The following is a 19,053-nucleotide window of genomic DNA, read 5'->3' as shown; positions in this document are numbered from 1 at the left end:
AATTCCTAAACTGTTGGGACCTAAACTCCCAAAATCCATACCAACCTTCCTTTTGTAGTCATTAACATTGTGGTTAAATTTCATTGATTTCTATTTACTTAAACTAAAGTTATTGTGCGAAAACCAAGAATAATGCTTATTTGGGCCCTTTTTTGGCCCCTAATTCCTAAACTGTTGAAACCTAAACTCCCAAAATCAATCCCAACCGTTCTTTTGTGGTCATGAACCTTGTGTCAAAATTTCATAGATTTCTATTCACTTAAACTAAAGTTATAGTGCGAAAACCAAGAAAATGCTTATTTGAGCCCTTTTTGGCCCCCAATTCCTAAAGTGTTGGGACCAAAACTCCCAAAATCAATACCAACCTTCCTTTTGTGGTCATAAACCTTGTGTTAAAATTTCATAGATTTCCATTCACTTTTACTAAAGTTAGAGTGCGAAAACTAAAAGTATTCGGACGCCGACGACGACGCCGACGCCGACGCCAACGTGATAGCAATATACGACGAAAATTTTTTCAAATTTTGCGGTCGTATAAAAAGGCAGTATTTTTTTTGTAATTCAAAACCACACCAACTAACTTAACCAGGCTTATAATATTTCATGGCCACCTTACCACTGTTGTAAATGACATCTAATGAGAAAGGAAATATTCTATTAATTCTACAATGAAAACAAGACTTACTTTCATCTATCCCAGATTGTTTTTCTGCATGACTTTCTATATCTTTGGAAAACCATTCGTTAAACTCTTCATGTGAATCAAACATTGTTGGCATGATGAAATGTAACAATGCCCATAACTACAATATAAAGATGAGTTCTGGTGAAGGAAATGGCAATTAGAATATAAAAGTCTCTTTTAAAAAGTTTCCTGATTGTTAATACATACCGTAACATACACAATCATATTTTTTGAAAGTTTAAACACTTTAAGGTTTTTGTTTATTTGGTTTGTTTGTTTGGTTTGGTTTGTTTGGTTTGTTTTGGTTTGTTTGGTTTGTTTTGTTTGTTTGGTTTGTTTGGTTATCGGTTTTTGACACCACCTTCAGAAACCTAAGAACCTGGATAGAATCATTTAACTTCAGTAGAAAAACTGATAATCCTTATCCTACAGGGGCCCAACTCATAACCTCAGAATTAATCATTACTTGGCTACAAATGCTCCAAGTCTTTGGCAAAAAAATCCTTATTTCCTACACATACCAAATATGAATAAATTATTTGCCACTAGATACTTAGCAACAAACATCAATCAATCAATTGATCTACATTTCAATTAATTTTCATTTCGACAAAGAAAAAAATCCTATTTAGGTTAAACTAGCTTTTATTTTGTCAAAATATGTATCAGACCAGGTGTCTGCCTTTTTCATGAATACATTGAAATACTTAAAATAACAAAATATATCTCTACAGTACCTTAGTTCTGAGATATATATGGTTATGTCAGGCGCAGATCCAGGGGGGGTGGGGAATGGGGGTTGAAAACCCCTTTTTCTGGACAATCAATGCATTTGAATGGGGACATGTAGTTGGAACCCCCCCCTTTGTCCTGGGTTGGGACTCCCCCCCTTTTTTTTTAAATGGCAGGATCCACCTCTATTATGTCAAGTTTTAAGCTAATGTATTTCCAATAGATTTTAATTCCTTTACCTCTGCCATACTGTTTTGTATAGGTGTTCCAGTTAAGAGGAGCCTATTTCTACAGTTAAAACCAAGTAATATTTTCCACCGTACACTGAAAGAAAAATCAAGATAAAGTTAATTGAAAAACAGATTCAAGATTATTTTTACATTTTAATGACATAGAAATCAGTAGCTATAAAACCTGCTTCCGTTCTCATTTCTTGTTTTTCATTTAAAACAGGGTATAGTAAAAATATTGCATTATAGAGGAATGATACACATAGTGTAAGCTATGTAAAACCACTAACCTGCTACTACTTTTAATAGCCTGAGCTTCATCAAGTATCATATACTGCCACTTTATTCTCTGGAAATATTTCACATCTTGGATGACGAGCTGATAACTTGTTATCACAACATGGAATGATGCCTCTTCCTGATGGATGTTCTGTGAATCCCAAAACTTACGTAAAACTCTTCTGTCTTGAGAGTTTCCCCAATATGGCACAACCTGGAAACATAAATAAATAATCAAAAGTTTTATATACTATTTTCAAATTCATCCGATATATAAGAACTGCTATTTAAGCATGTTGCTGATTTTTGGTTTCTATTAAAGGTTTTGAAGGTTTTAGTTTTGGATACTGTCCTTAAAAATATGTGGAACAATAGTAATTTGTTGTAAAATATTGGTTCAACGAATAACAATTTCAATATCTAACATATATCATAATACAGCACCCATTACAGAATATTTTTCTTTTGTTAAAACACAAGTGCTCATACTGAATGAAGACAATTTTTTTTACCTATAAGAACATACCTTAAATCTAGGAAAGAATCTTGACACTTCCTGTTGCCAGTTATGTAGTGTAGAAGCTGGTGCAATAACAAGAAATGGCCCCCAGATGCCTTGATTCTGAAATGTGAAAATTTGTATAGTTAAAAATATCAAGGTCAGAAAAGGTATTCTTAAATAATACATTTTTTTTTTTATTGTAAAAAAAGATAGCAACAAAAAGCAGATATCTTGATACTGAACTATTCAAATGTAAATGTCAATCTCATTGTGTATAGTGATATCTATCAGTCTTTTTTGATAATACACATGTGTATGATTATATAATACTGAATGTCCTGATTAGGCCAAATAAAAATATGTGTGTGGTTCCAGTAACCCGACCAACCCTAGAACTTTTTTTCATTTCTGAAAAATAAATTTTCAAACGATCAAATTTTGAAGATTGTGAATTAAAATAATAAACTTCGTAGATTTCTGTCATCTGTATTTTCATCAGAAGTATCTGTTATTGATAAAATGCAAGAATTCATAACAATTTGTTGTCAAAATGCAACATAATTAACTAAAAAGGTAAATGACTGCCTTTATTTTGCAACCAAACACTTTTAAAATGTCAGACTTCCGGTATTGATGTGTATAATACTGGAAACAATTTCGGTAGACACAATTTTTTTCCGGATTTTGACAATCCAAAATTAAATTTAGAAAAAAAAAGAAAATTGCTGACCTACCGACCCTATTTTTTAAAAGTATGTAACTGGAACCACACATATATTTTTATTTGGCCTTATGTAAAAATTTTGAATACAAAATCTAGGATGCTGCTTATCCTTGTTAAACAACAAATTACCATTTTCAGTTTGTAAATTTTAAGTGTTCCCTGCAGTGGTAGTTATCACAAATGAAACCATTATCATGTGGTTTTTTTCTGATGGTAAGGAGTACTCAGTCTAAATTAAGGCTTATGTATTCAGCACTAAAAGCAACACAATTGTACTTTCTTCTTATTTCTTACCTCTGCCAGATGACCAAGTAATGCTATACTCTGTACAGTTTTACCAAGACCCATCTCATCTGCAAGGATACCATTGATACCTTGATCATACAGGTTTGCAAGCCAATTCATACCCTGGAAAAAGAAAGCATCTATCATAAAAATCAACAAACATGAAACCGACCACAGAAAAGTATTTTTAATAAACACTTGTGAAAACTTCAAGCAAAGATAAAGGTTATTAAAACAATGACTGTCATAAGATGTAGAAAGAAACTACTGGGGAGTACTGGCTAAAATATGGTGTTTTTTTTTAATTTACCTCATGATAAATTTTTAATTAATTATTAAATCTTTGTATGGTTTGGTGTTCAAATAGTCAAAAACATTTGTTTCTGGGATTGATTTAATTAATATCAACATATGATAGATCTTATAACATCATATCTGATTCCCACATACTGATTTTTATGAAATAAAACAAATTCCTTCAAGTTTTTGATGAGTATAAACCTACACTCAAATTTGAAAGAAGCTGAAAGCACATCAATGTGACAATAATGTGGTGACAAACAGAACAAATATCATAACCTTTGCAGCATGGTTTCTATAATTAATTATTTTAAATAATGCCTTTTTTAATTACCTTTAATTGATAAGGCTTCAATGTGCCTTCAAATATACTTGGTTGTGGACGGTCTGCATCAGTACTGATAGAAGGGTTTGCAAAGGAGGATTCCACTGAAACAAATTAGCAAGAAATGCAGCATCAACCAGGAAATTATAATGGTACTGATTAGGCAACTATCCTAAGTATGTTAATTCTCAAAATTCAGATATTTGAAGACATTAGTCTTTGAAATATTGTATATAAGGTCAAATATGTTTTTGATGATATATAGAATAATACATGGCAAAATCAGTATCGCATGCTGTATCACCACGAGAAATCAATATCAGTCCCAAGGGCTGATATTGGTCGAGTGGTGATACAGCATGCGATACAGATTTTGCCATGTATTATTCTGTTTATCATATATCTTTTAAAACCAAATTAAAATCATAAAAAAATGCATTTGTTCGAAAACAAATTTCGATAAAATTATGACCAAATAAACAATAAAACTTCAGATATTTCTACATCTTATTGTACTTTTTGATATAAAAATCGCTCGTCAAGTTACTGGGTAATAATTATTGAAAACAAATGATTATAGTTAAAATGATAGGACTTTTTTTTTAAACAGAAATCATTTTTTCCCTAAGCCTGAAAAAAAAACAGCAACTGGACGTCATAGGTCAAACGTTGAGGTCATTCTAATTATGATGTCACGCCAGGTATGCGATACTGGGAATGCAATATGGGTTTAACTATGGGATACGGGGTATGAGATACAGGGTAGGTGATACAGACTGGAAAAAAGAACCTATATTAGATATACAAAATTGCAGTTTTTTGTACTAAACATATGATAAATAGTGATAACATAGTTGGCATTTCAACAAAAGTTGTACCAGATAGTATCATCCTATATATTTATCAATAAAATTAACAAAATTTTGTAAGGATTGAAGAACCCTTCTTTGATGTGTGTTTTTTTTCCTCATAAATTCAGAAAACACTATTTTTTTTTAAACTGTAATATTTTGTTTGTCAATACATTGCAATTATTATAACCCAAACAAAAAACAACTCATTATAAATTACAAATTGAAACCAGATGCTCTGCAGAGCACAGCTTTATACGACCGCAGAGGTTGAACCCTGAACGCTTGGGCCAATTATGAACACAACATTCAAGCTGGATTCAGCTCTGAATTTGGATTGTGATTAAATAGTTGACACAGCATAGCTTTCTGACACAGAATGAATGTGGTCTAATGAACTTAAACATTTTTTTTTGCTTTTGAGCAATTCACTTGGCTGTTGAATATTAATCCTCTCAAAAAAAAAACGTTTGAAGAAATTTTCTTTTTATTTCTGAAATCTGAAAAATTGAACACCCCCAATTTTTTTTCATCTCCCCCTTTCCCTTATTCCAAAAATGATCTCAATTCAAATTTCTAATGTAGTTTGCAACAATAACTACTCATTTAAATACATCATAAAATATAAAACGTCATGGTTAAAATTAATTTTAATTAATAGTAACTTCTAAAACCAGATGCTCCGCAGGGCGCAGCTATATACGACCACAGAGGTTGAACCCTGAACAGTAGGGGCAAGTATGGACACAACGTTTAAGCTGGATACAGCTCTAAATTTGGATTGTGATTAAATAGTTGACACAGCATAGGTTTCTGACACAGAATGAATGTGGTCTAATGAACTTAAAATTATTTTTTTGCCTTTGAGCAATTCACTATGCTGTTGAATATTAATCCTCTCAAAAAAATGTTTGAAGAAATTTTCTTTTTATTTATGAAATCTGAAATGAGAAAAATTTAACCCCCTTCCCCATTTTTTTCACATCCCCCTTTCCCTTTTTCCAAAACTGATCTCAATTCAAATTCCTAATGGAGTTTGCAACAATAACTACTCATTTAAATACATCATAAAATATTAAAATGTAAAATAAAGTGCTTGTTATCACTGAATGGTAAAGATTGTTTAAATTTATCAGTTGGTAGTAAAAGTGAATATACATTGTATATTGTATAAAACAATGATTTAAGTTGATTCAACTACTATTCTGGACAAAGAAAGATAACTCCAATTGAAAATTTCTTGCTATTGCACAATATTGTGCAATTAGATATTTCTTGCTATTGCGCAATACTGTGCAATTGAAAATTGCTTGCTATTGCACAATACTGTGCAATTTAAGATTTCTTGCTATTGCTGAATACTGTGCAATTGAAAATTTCTTGCTATTGCACAATACTTAATATAATAATTTGGATCCTGATTTGAACCAACTTGAAAACTGGGCCCATAATCAAAAATCTAAGTATATGTTTAGATTCAGCATATCAAAAAAGCCCAAGAATTCAATTTTTGTTAAAATCAAACTTAGTTTAATTTTGGACCCTTTGGACTTTAATGTAGACCAATTTGAAAACGGGACCAAAAATTAGGAATCTACATACACAGTTAGATTTGGCATATCAAAGAACCCCAATTATTCAATTTTTGATGAAATCAAACAAAGTTTAATTTTGGACCCCGATTTGGACCAACTTGAAAACTGGGCCAATAATTAAAAATCTAAGTACATTTTTAGATTCAGCATATCAAAGAAACCCCAAGGATTCAATTTTTGTTAAAATCAAACTAAGTTTAATTTTGGACCCTTTGGACCTTAATGTAGACCAATTTGAAAACGGGACAAAAAATTAAGAATCTACATACACAGTTAGGTTCGGCATATCAAAGAACCCCAATTATTCAATTTTTGATGAAATCAAACAAAGTTCAATTTTGGACCCTTTGGTCCCCTTATTCCTAAACTGTTGGGACCAAAACTCCCAAAATCAAACCCAACCTTCCTTTAGTGATCATAAACCTTGTGTTTAAATTTCATTGATTTCTATTTACTTATACTAAAGTTATTGTATGAAAACCAAGAATATTGCTTATTTGGGCCCTTTTTTGCCCCCTAATTCCTAAACTGTTGGAACCAAAACTCCCAAAATCAATCCCAACCTTCCTATTGTGGTCATAAACCTTGTGTCAAAATTTCATAGATTTCAATTTACTTAAAATAAAGTTATATTGCGAAAACCAAGAAAATGCTTATTTGGGCCCTTTTTGGCCCCTAATTCCTAAAATGTTAGTTTTAGTTAACAAACGGAACCAAAAATTAAGAATCTAAATACACTGTTAGATTCGGCATATCAAAGAACTCCCATAGTTCAATTTTTGATGAAATCAAAACAAAGTTTGATTTTAGCCCCTACTTCCTAAACTGTTGGTACCAAAACTCCCATAATCAATCCCAACCTTCCTTTTGTGGTCATAAACTTTGTGTTAAAATTTCATAGATTTCTATTTACTTATACTGGAGTTATTGTGTGAAAACCAAGATTAATGCTTATTGGACCCTTTTTTGGCCCCTAATTCTTAAACTGTTGGGACCAAAACTTCCAAAATCAATCCAACCTTCGTTTTGTTGTCATAAACCTTGTGTTTAAATTTCATAGATTTCTATTAACTTATACTAAAGTTATCTAATTGATTTAAGGCACAATAAACCAACTATGTTTGTAACTTACTGCTAGCAGTGACTGATTCTGGTCTAAACATGGAATTCTGAAATAAACACACCAGGAAGTGTAAAAACATGATACATACAAAATTTCCATTTGAAGTACTTTTCAAACATCACAATTTTAAAATACTTTAAATAAATTTATAATTTATGAAAATTTATATGTTGCAGAATTTTATTTTCATAGTTCCAACTTTAAACTTGCATAAATTAGACCCGAATCAGGGGTTCCAACTTTGAATTAGAAATTAAACTTAATTACAAGTTATTTAAACTATACTAATAACATAACAGAATACAGTTAAAAAATATCTAATAAGATTAAATTATGTCCTAACTGATTAAAAATAACATATATAACCTTTGCATGATGTTTAGAATAAGCATCCTCAGCATTTCTTAAAGCTACATCTTTCATACGATCACTATCTGTAAATACACAATGAACCAGAGTTTGCTCAAAATGTCATGAAAAGTATATCTCCACTCCATATTAATCATTTACAAAAAAAATCCAAGCTCAGAGGGTATAATAAGAATTCAATGTGTCGTTAAATAGAAAGTGCCAGACTGGCAGATTAAAATTCACTTGTAAAAATCACTTTAATATTTTACAGATCGAGACCAAATATAAAATCACTCGATGGGCATAGTTTCCATAAGAATTATCAAAGAGCAATGACTGTCTGCAAAATCTGAAAATCACTTATATGCTAATCACTTATATGCTAAATCTCGGCAAAGAAAAATGTAACACCTAAAATTCATTGTTTGCATTTAATATAATTAGAATAACTATGTTGGATTGCAATAATTTCCAACTTCAATCTTGATTTCAAAGCATTAAATATCTAGTATGTGGTTCTGATAAAATTGCAGGGCCAAAATTTGTGACCAAAAAAATGGAAGTAATATATAAAACAGACATGTATGTCTTAGAAAATGTTAAGCTTGGTATTATATAACTGGTGATTTGTTGTTTCTGTTCTTAAGGAAACATATATTTGCCATATTTTCTGTCACATTTATTACAAATTATTACCATAATCATCACATGCAGAATCGGTAAGAACACCACCACTGACTGTGACTTGTCCTGCTGGTTTGGTTTCATCCAGCTGATGTAATATTTCATTCTGTCTTTCCTCTGATTCACCTGTCATTTTCTTAGCCATAAAGTGAGCATACAGTTCTGTCTGGGTAATTAAAAAGTTTAACTTCCTCTGTTGTCTTCTGGCCTGAAATAAGAATTATTACAAAAATGTTTAAAATGTAAAATTTCTGCAACCTTCCTCACAAAATGTTATAAAAAAATATATATATTTTTGGCTCTTGAATAAAGACTTTTGACTTTGAAATAAGTTGTGTAATAATTCAAATACTTTTTTAAATTTGCTTTCCTCCCCATTGCTAAACTTTATGGTTACATGGGGATTTACAATTTATTGTCTTTTCCTATTCAATTGTTTAAGGGCAGGATGATGATTTTGAAAATCATAAAATAAATCTTTGGTTTCTGTTGATAGTTATTCAGGGAGTAAAACAAAAATAAAACTAGTAAGAATGATTTGTGAAATGCAACATTGTGAAAATGAAATGATTTTTAAAAGTTTTAAAAATTTCATAAACATTTAGCTTAACTGTTTTTTATATTTAACATTAACTATACCTCCCGCAACTCTAGATCCATCTTTCTTTGTTCTAATGCTTCTTTTTCTGCTTTCTTCCTGTGTTCTTTCTCAACTTTCTCAAATCTCTTCCAATAAGTGACCATTTCTCTAGTCATTCTCCTAGCCCTTGATTGCTGTTCCTTCATTGTTTTCTGTGACTGATTGGCAGCCTTTCTCACTTCTCTCATACACTGTTGTGATACCTTTAAATGTTAATACACATGAATTATTCCTGATTTATTAAAATATAAATAATCTAACAATTGCATTATCAACAAGTGAAACTGCGAGCTACTGCTCACTGATGAGACCCCCCTGCCGCAAGTGGATAATATTAATAGTGTAAAAATATGCAAGTGTTCGGTAAACAGGAAGTTGTCGAGTGATGAATCTGAAAACGCATCACACGGTATAGCTGACTTATATAAATCCTGAAACCAAATTTCAGAAATCCTTGTATTGTAGTTCCTGAGAAAAATGTGACGAAAATTTTTAACTTGGTTATCATGTGTAAAATCAGACAAGTGTTCGATAAACAGGAAGTTGTCAAGTGATGAATCTGAAAACGCATCACACGGTATAGTTGACTTATATAAAGCCTGAAACCAAATTTCAGAAATCCTTGTATTGTAGTTCCTGAGAAAAATGTGACGAAAATTTTCAACTTGGCTATCATGTGTAAAATCATACAAGTGTTTGGTAAACAGGAAGTTGTCGAGTGATGAATCTGAAAACGCATCACACGGTATAGCTGACTTATATAAATGTTGATACCAAATTACAGAAAGGGTGGATGTGTAGTTCCTGAGAAAAATGTGACGAAAGTTTCATGGGACGGACTGACTGACAGACTGACGGACGGACTGACAGACAGAGGTAAAACAGTATACCCCCCCTTTTTTAAAGCGGGGGTATAATCAAGCTTCTTACAGGACCAATGACACGGTTTGCAAACCTCTTCTTCAATAATCGTTTGAAACACAAAACACAAATAACCCCACCACCAATTTGTCTATTCATTTCCAGAGCAGCACTGGAGTTAATAAACATATGCTGTAAACATTTGGTCAGGTTTATGTATTCATTTACCTTCTTCAATGACTGTAACACTTCTTTCCTTGCAGCTACCTTTTGTTTTTGTGCCTACAATAGAAATGAAAGACTGTATTGCTGATTACAATAGATACTAATGTCTCTAAATAAAATGACTGGAATAGATATAAATGATATTTCTATATCTTTTCTTAAAAGTTGGAACAAAACAGCAAAAATGACAAGAAAGTAAGACAAAAGACTCAAACATTAAAGACTTAATTTACTACATCAACTACAAATTTTACCTTTGGTATTTCTTTTTTAGCAATGGTAATCCATAATTTCTTTCTTTTGATGTCAGCCTGTTCTGGTGACAGCTTTTTTTCTCCTCTGGCTTCATTTCTACGATGAGCTAATATTGCTTCTAAGATAGATGGATCTATTTCCTATTAAATAATAAAATGTATGTTTGAAACATTCAAAATAAAGGCAAAGCTTTTAAGATCTGTTCAACCTTAATTTTTATATTTCCCTTGCTTTTGCCTGCAAAATGAAGTGTCAATTATCAAAATTTAATTGTCCTTTCCAGTAAGTGTAATGCAATGACATAAATTACATGAAAAGAGGAACAAAACAGTGTGTTCATCAATTTGTTTTCCCCTTTTTTTATTAGTGTTGTTAAAGTTTTTTTTTCACTATTTCTGCAATACCTTTCATGCATTATCAAAATGATTTTCACAGCTCGATTAGTGGCTTAAAAGATTCTGACATTCTTTATTTCTAAATGTGTGGATATGTTAAAACTACCAACATTTTCAAATATTAAGGCTTCTTTAGAAGACAATGTTGATTGCATCAAAGTAAAGAAAAAAGACAAGAGCAAGTGCTTGTTATGAGATACAAGCATTTGAAAATGTATAGTGTGCCTCTGGGTTTTTGTGAAGCAACATCCTTAGGATCTCGCAATCAAGTCATTTAAGTAGAGATACTCTATGACATGCTTTTCTCTTGTAAAGTGTAAAATGTCATTTTATGTGTATGTATATGTCATATTCTCATCTATTTTTTAAATAATTACATCTTCTTGACTTGAATCTGGTGACAGTCTTTCTTTCTTCAGCTTTTTCAGTTTGACTAAAAGACAAGATATCAACAGTGTGTTAGAATAAATATGTTAATCTATATAATAGTTTAAAAGCATTGTAAATAAATTGAGAAATTTAAAAAGATAAAGGCATCAAGGATGACCTCTTTCACCTTGAGATTTTTCTGCTAACAGTTCAACTTTAATTAAAAATATCTAATTTATAAAGCAAAGTAAAACAGCCTTCACAAGTTTAATTACTGTACTTGTACATGTTGTACGCCATTACCTTTCAATTTCTTCTCCTGCTTTCTCTGTTCTTTAGCAATCTTTTTCTTTGGTCCCAGAAAATGTTTTTGATGATCATGGTACTTGTCATAGTTAGATAGAAGACCTGTACTGTAGTACTGGTGCTGATGGTGCTGGGAATTAACAAAGAAGGTTTTCATAATGCCCATGTTACTTTTTGCATTTAGACAGAAGTAATACAGAAATTGATATTGCAAGACAATACATTCCATTGAAGCTCATGTTAATTATCTTAATTGGACAAATGGCCTACATTCAATATTGATCTTAATACTGTAAGATGACTAGGTAGAAGTTCAAAACCCAGGACCCACTGAATTTTTTGGGGTTATTGATTGAAAGTTGATAATAATTGTTTAAAGGAGACTTCATATTGATTTCAATGTAAAGCCTTAACATTTTGCATCTATATATATGATTTTACATTAACAGAATTGTAGTTTTATAAATTAAGCCTTTACAGACAATAATCATATCATGCTACGATATTTCAAATATTAATTTATTGTTTCGCACACTTTCAACTTAACTCACTTCCTGGCACTCAACAATATAAAATATTTTAAATTACTAGGATTTCTTACTAGCCAATTAGATTTATATATATGTAATAAGCAGATCTACCAATCTGATTTTACGCTTACCTCATTATCTTGGTAAAAAAGCATCTGATGCTTCCTCTGGTATTTGTGGATTTTAAGCATGGTTTGTAAATCTTCATTAGTAATTGCCTTCTCCTCATCTTCATCGGATGAACTATCACTTAAAAGTATGTTCTGAAAAATCAATTTCAAATAACTTTTAGATCATTGTCGGGGACGACATGTCTTCATGCCTTTGTTACTCTGAAAGCTAGAACACTAAAAAGCAGACTCAGCCTATCAGCCAAGTTCAAAGCAGGATATATTTGTATCACCTACAAAATTATCTTTCTGCATTAATGACCTTCAAGGATATTCCTAGCTATTCAATAGGATGACTGAGAATCTTATAACTTTTCCAATCTCATAGCTGCTAAGAGTGAAAACTAGTCACCTTGGATTCAAATACATCATCCATGACAATTTTCTGTCTTGGGGTAATGCATGTTTACCTCTTTTGCATTGTTTTAAATAACATGTATAGTTTTGGTAAATATAATTGAAATGAGTGAGCGTACATTTCAGGACTGATGTACATTTCAAATAGATTTTTACATACATATGATAACTTTACTCTGCAAACACAAAATGACTGTGATGAAAACTGAAAAAGACTTTATAATCTGTAGAAAGTCACAATCACCAATCAGTAATGTTATATATCAATAGTCTTATTGTTTTATTAACCTTTGATTCGACATGCAAATATAAAACACCAAGGTCATTTGTTAGTGATAAGGATTTTACTTATACTTTTACCAAATAACAACTCACCCTCAGCCATCTTCTTGACTTCTTAACCTTACTGAAGTTGTATAGCCTTGTTTTGTCTGCTTTTCTTTCTATAAAAAATTTGTTTTTCTCATAAAATACACATTTGCTATCAATCTAAAAGATATGGTGTGTGTAGTAACTGCCAATTGTTTTGTTTTTTAATTCTAAGTAAAAGCAGGCATGGATCAGCAGTTAGCACATGCTGTAATTTCTTAGTTCTGCTTCATTGAATTTCTTAAATATAAAAAATATAGTGAAAATCATTGTTTAACAAAAGGTCCAGAAAGTTCATATTTGCCAGTCATGATCTATTTGAAATTCAAATTACTGAAATGAAATAACTTTTTAAGACAAATTAATTTGTAAATAAATTGTACTAAATTTCAATTTCGTTGGGGAAAAAGTAACACTAGTCCAACATGGCTTTTATTTTCTACACAATATAAATGCATGCAATTATCCTTTTTTTTAATAAGTAAAACATAAAGATACCTCATCATACAATACACAATAATTCCATGCAAACTAACAGTAATGAGTAATGATAATTAGTCATATTAAACACTTTTACAAGCATGGCATGTTCTTGAAAAAGGTTTCCATACCTGCTTTTGTAATTGTAACACCATTCAATATCTTGCTGCCCTCACTATCCTTAACCATGGGTTGTAGAACATCATAGTCACTATCTGTACTGTCACACTCACTGTAAGTATCAGAAATCATAGTCAATTACTTATATAATAACAAGATATACAAATCATTTAGTGATATTCAGGACAGTAATTACATCAAATAATAAAAATTGCTAGATAGATTTATGATATGATATTGTATACATCAAACAATGATATCAATGACTATTTTGCAGGCATCTTTCATCATAAAATACAATATATACAATGCAAAATCCACAACAATCTTGTTCTACTGATCTCTTTTGTTTTTTAGTGTCTCTATATCTATTTTTTAAAACCTGCAAAATAACCCACACAAAACTTGTTATAGATTGTCATTCAAGGGCTGTAACTCCTCTAAGGAACAAACTTATGATATAAGTTATATATGTTGACTTGTTAGTCGATAATCATTTTGATATTGTTCTTTTGATCATTTGTATCATTTAGTTTCTCTCTTAGTGCCTTAGTTTCTCCCTAAAACAAAGATGTGGGAAAAATTGTCATTCAAAGACAAACACTCCTATACTGGGTTGACTGACGATTTCTTTCGTATCCACTTATCCTCTTATTAATAATAAATTCTTTTAAGAAATTATCTCTGTATGCTATGATTTGAGAAGGGAATCTCCAAAATAATTGAGAATTGGCATATATATATCACATGAAATATCATACATTTGTAATATTTGAATTTCAATTTAATATTGTAATTTTATAATTGGAATTTCTTTGATTTTACCTATTTGCAGGTGGTTTATTTATTACATCTTCTACATAATTCAAAAATGGTTCCAATCTTAAGGCTTGTTCAACCTGTTGTACATGTAGTGGTTTGGCAAGTTGTCCATAGTTGTGTTCAAGTGATGTACTGTGCTGCAGCATTATTTATATCACTGAAAAAAAGAAAAAACATCATAAACAAACAGTGGCTCCTCTAGATAATTTAAGAAGGAATGTATTACTCTGCTTTTTATCCTTAAATTTGTTCCAATTTCAGAGAATCTGATAGTCAGGAGATTGAAATAAAGGTACAAACATAACTATTTGCACTCCAAAATCCACTTAGAGAAATCAATAAACGATGTTTCTATTGCCTTTTATTTTAAAAATGAAATTTTACAGTATTCATAAATGTAAATGAAAACCATTATTCTAAGTTGAACTTGGTGTTTATTTATTAAAATGTTGAATATAAAACAGAGATGTTAGATAATTGTACACTGGGACCAAATATTATATAGATCAATGATGATGCTGCTTGTTGAAATTGAGAATTGAAATGGGGATGTGTCAAAGAGACAACAACCAAACCATAGAGCATACAACAGCCGTATGCCATTAATGGGTCTTCAATGCAGCTAGAAACTCCCACACCAGGAGGAATCCTTCAATCTGTTTCCAAATGAAGTAGATGAAAAAAATATTGTTTGACAAAAAAGCATATATTGAACCAGGAAACCTGCGCCCTCAGATTTATTTTCTGTTTTAAAGCAACTTTAGGATCTCAAAACCTTTTGTTTTAATGATGTATTAAAAGTTTGGATGCAGAAATTTCCTTGATCAATGCAATATTTATCAGAACAAAAAGAACCAAACATTGTCATATCCACACAATATTTATCAGAACAAAAAGAACCAAACATTGTCATATCGACACAATATTTATCAGAACAAAAAGAACCGAACATTGTCATATCGACACAATATTTATCAGAACAAAAAGAACTGAACATTGTCATATCAGTCAGCAAAGTATCAACACAAGATCTGTATTTCAATGAGATTGGATTCATCCATTTGATTGCAGAAAATGTTGAATACAAATAAAACTATCATAACTTAAAATTGAGTTTGAATTGTTCAGATGTGATACTAAATCAGTCACAATGTTGCAATAGATGTTATTGACATTGTCCTTTGATTTGTGTTATCTACAATTAAATATGGAAAAATAAAGGGTGGCAGGTAGGTGAAGCTTACATAAATGAAGAGATAAATGAAAAATGAACAAATTGATACCCGATTTATATAATTCCAAGGCCATTAGTTGGCACCAGAAGCGACGAAGCAGCGCATCTATTTTGGATGGGCAAATATCCACTTTTTGATATGGGACAAGCTCTGATGTCCCACAGCCCATGCTTGTCTGGCAACACAGCCGTTGGACGTCAGAGTAATCTCGGACTAATGTGTTAGTGTATAAAAGTAAAATCTAAGTAGCTAATACATGTAATAGGAGTAAAAACAATGTAGGTTTTAAATTAAAAAAAATAAAAGATAATTATTTACAGCTTATGAAATGTTAGAAACAGAAGGCCTTTTCAAATCTTCAGGTTACATTTTAAGAATACCACTTTATTCTATTTATTTTGTATAGCAATCCACAAAGTGAAGCATGATAAAAAAAAAAAACTTATTTATATGATGCGAAGGGATCCAGGTTGCAAACATGTAGGGTGCGAACATGACAGGGGGAGATTGAGAATGAAACTGAAAGCATACATGATTTTGGGCAGACAAGGCGTTGCATAATGATAAAATGACAAGTTACTATGACTTGTCTGGGATAATTGGGAGAATAGCTTCAGTACTAAAGTATTTATTATGTATCAGTGGAAGGCCATTGGTGCCAGGAGTAATGTGGATCACTGACATGTGTAAACAAAACATTTTGTATCATGATATGTAAAAATATAAAAACATGTGGTTTGAGGGAACCATAAACAAGGAACTTTCTACTTTCTCTTTACATGATAAAAACGCCGGTTCAGAACGCATTTTTCATGTTAGTGAAAAAAAATCACCGTTGACATGCGATTTTTACCTCTTTGATACACCCTTCAACGAATAGTTGAGTATCATGAATGACTGAAGAAAATCAAAATGGCGGAATTCATTGTGCAGGCTCGACTGGCGGCTAGCAAACATTGCCGAGTTCACGAATATCTTCCACCTTTGCTGGGGGTCTTCCGCCATTACTAAGTGATAATATTAATATATTTAAAAGATAGAAATGCTTCATTTGGAAACATCTTACAATTAATTGCGTGAAATTTTACTCGTATTCTAACTATATAATTTATCAAGCAGTTAATACTTTATTCGATTAAGCTTGTACCCGTTAATATTCAATAGAGACAATAAATTCTCCCCGACTTTCATTACAAATCAGGTAAAGTCTTGACGTGTTCCGTTAAATACAATAAAAATATCCGAGAGTATCCGAAAACATCTTTAATAGGGCAGTGGCTATTGGTACGGATTGACAATGAAGTGGTCTGAGCGTATTAAAAAAAAAAAAAATTTATTCATAAAACAACTTTGTAAACAAAATTAATAAAATAAAAATAAATAATAATAACATAAGTGTCTTGGTTCTTAAGGATGTTCGCTGCTCAGTTTCTAAATAAATAACTTTTTATAAAACTAGTATGTACTAATAGGGAATAAATTGAGGAATTAAAAAAGCAAAAAAAATATAGGGGTCCGTGTGCTTGTTTTCGAGATATATTGGAATTTTGGCGGGAAAATGTTCTCTCTTGATTTTTCGTAGCTTTATCATTGACCAGTTAAAGTTCTCAAATACTATTAAAAAATAAATAAAATTTTATAAGACGTTTACAAATGACTTATAATTATACATATAAAAGATTTATGAAAAGAAAAATGGGGGTTCATGGGGAAATTTTTTAAGGCATTCAAATGGATAAAACTAGAGGACTGCGAAAATCTGACAAAAATTCCAAAACATGACAAGCAGACATCCTTAAAGTGGCTTTATGGAGCCACTAAATATATAAATCAATTGCCGCGATGCTTAAAATTTGCTAGCGGATTTATCTCCATAAATCAAGGCATATGACAATTTCATAAACTGTAAAATTAATAAATGCAATCATAAAAAACTATTTCAAGAACCTTTTATAAAAAAAAATCATTTAAGACTTTTTGGATCTTTTTGTCCTATCAAATTTTAGACTTTCTGTCCTGGGACTTATTGTCCGTTTTCCTAATTAAACAACATGAATGATGTTAAATAAAAATTCTTTTGGGGATTGGTCATTTTCTACCCGAAAAGGGGGGATGGAAGGTAAATGAGGAGGGGGGGGGGCTTGAAATTTTTTAGGCATGGAAATAAAATTATCATAGATACCAGGACTAAACTTTATATATACGCCAGACGCGCGTTTCGTCTACAAAAGACTCATCAGTGACGCTCGAATCCAAAAAAGTTTTAAAAAAAAGCCAAATAAAGTACGAAGTTGAAGAGCATTGATAGGGACCAAAATTCCTAAAAGTTTTGCCAAATACAGCTAAGGTAATCTATGCCTGAGGTAGAAAAGCCTTAGTATTTCAAAAAATTCAAAATTTTGTAAACAGTTAATTTATAAATATAACAATATCAATGATAATTCATGTCAGCACAAACTGACTACTGGGCTTGTGATAGGCCGTTAGTTTTATCGGTTGTATTTTCTTTAACATTTTTCATGTTAGCCCTTTTATAGCTGACAGTTTTTCTCATTATTCAGTATTAATTGCTTTAAAATAACTCTCACTTTAACTATTTTGACAGCTGAACGGCGGCCTATAACTGCTTCTAAACGTTGTTTAAACTTCTTTATAGTTGTTAATTTCTGCGTCATTTGGGTCTGAGTCTGATGTGGATATTTCAGCTCGTCTAATTTTCTAATTCATCTCGTCTAATGTTCAATTATACAACATCTCATTACTTTATGAATATCCAAAGAAATCTCCTAGAAGTAAAAATAAACTCATCCAATTGAATTGTGTACGCCATGTTAAACCTACGTTTGGCTGTACTGAGTATGTTAAAAAAACCAATATAATTAAAATATTGATCTCTGTTTCGTTATACTACATATGATCATAGATCAATATTTTAATTAGATTGTTAAAAAAAGGACATCCGTGTAAATTTTATTGTTAGTACACAATTGTCCTGAATTCAAATAACATAACATCAAAGTGATGTCTATCATGATCAAGGTTCAATCATCATAACAAATTGACAAAGCTGTATAATTTTACCCCTAAAAAAATACTCTGTGTACAGACTTACCCGTGCTGTTTGGAAAGTATTAATGCCTGGCATCCACTAGATATATAAATAAAGTCAACAGCAGTATACCGCTGTTCAAAATTCATAAATCGATTTACAAACTAAAACTGAGGGAAACACAGAACAACGACACAACAGAAA

The 19,053-nt window shown here is 31.2% G+C and overlaps 2 protein-coding genes across 3 annotated transcripts in view; one reads left to right on the top strand and one right to left on the bottom strand.

Annotated features, from left to right (window-relative positions):
* The window catches only part of LOC139514376 (chromatin-remodeling ATPase INO80-like), a 39,690-nt gene extending 22,602 nt beyond the window's left edge, over window positions 1–17,088 (bottom strand). For both annotated transcript variants that reach the window (XR_011662604.1, XM_071303531.1), the window contains exons 1-19: window positions 16,654–17,088; window positions 14,569–14,722; window positions 13,755–13,855; window positions 13,150–13,217; window positions 12,379–12,510; window positions 11,715–11,847; window positions 11,420–11,475; window positions 10,647–10,787; window positions 10,396–10,449; window positions 9,306–9,509; window positions 8,679–8,874; window positions 7,998–8,065; window positions 7,641–7,677; window positions 4,072–4,166; window positions 3,447–3,560; window positions 2,453–2,548; window positions 1,938–2,140; window positions 1,657–1,741; window positions 686–803 (exon numbers count right to left, since the gene is read on the bottom strand). Coding sequence is in view for 1 of the 2 variants with exons in the window: in XM_071303531.1 (XP_071159632.1) it covers window positions 686–803; window positions 1,657–1,741; window positions 1,938–2,140; window positions 2,453–2,548; window positions 3,447–3,560; window positions 4,072–4,166; window positions 7,641–7,677; window positions 7,998–8,065; window positions 8,679–8,874; window positions 9,306–9,509; window positions 10,396–10,449; window positions 10,647–10,787; window positions 11,420–11,475; window positions 11,715–11,847; window positions 12,379–12,510; window positions 13,150–13,217; window positions 13,755–13,855; window positions 14,569–14,711 (2,044 nt within the window). In the remaining variant the exon portion in view is untranslated. The remainder of the gene's footprint in view (window positions 1–685; window positions 804–1,656; window positions 1,742–1,937; window positions 2,141–2,452; window positions 2,549–3,446; window positions 3,561–4,071; window positions 4,167–7,640; window positions 7,678–7,997; window positions 8,066–8,678; window positions 8,875–9,305; window positions 9,510–10,395; window positions 10,450–10,646; window positions 10,788–11,419; window positions 11,476–11,714; window positions 11,848–12,378; window positions 12,511–13,149; window positions 13,218–13,754; window positions 13,856–14,568; window positions 14,723–16,653) is intronic.
* The window catches only part of LOC139514377 (exportin-1-like), a 667,034-nt gene that overhangs the window by 571,799 nt on the left and 76,182 nt on the right, over window positions 1–19,053 (top strand). The window lies entirely within an intron of this gene.

Source organism: Mytilus edulis, chromosome 3 (assembly GCF_963676685.1).
Source record: "Mytilus edulis chromosome 3, xbMytEdul2.2, whole genome shotgun sequence".
NCBI lineage: Eukaryota > Metazoa > Mollusca > Bivalvia > Mytilida > Mytilidae > Mytilus > Mytilus edulis.
The sequence above is the reverse complement of the archived record's forward strand: the minus strand, read 5'-3'. Positions and strand labels throughout refer to the sequence as shown.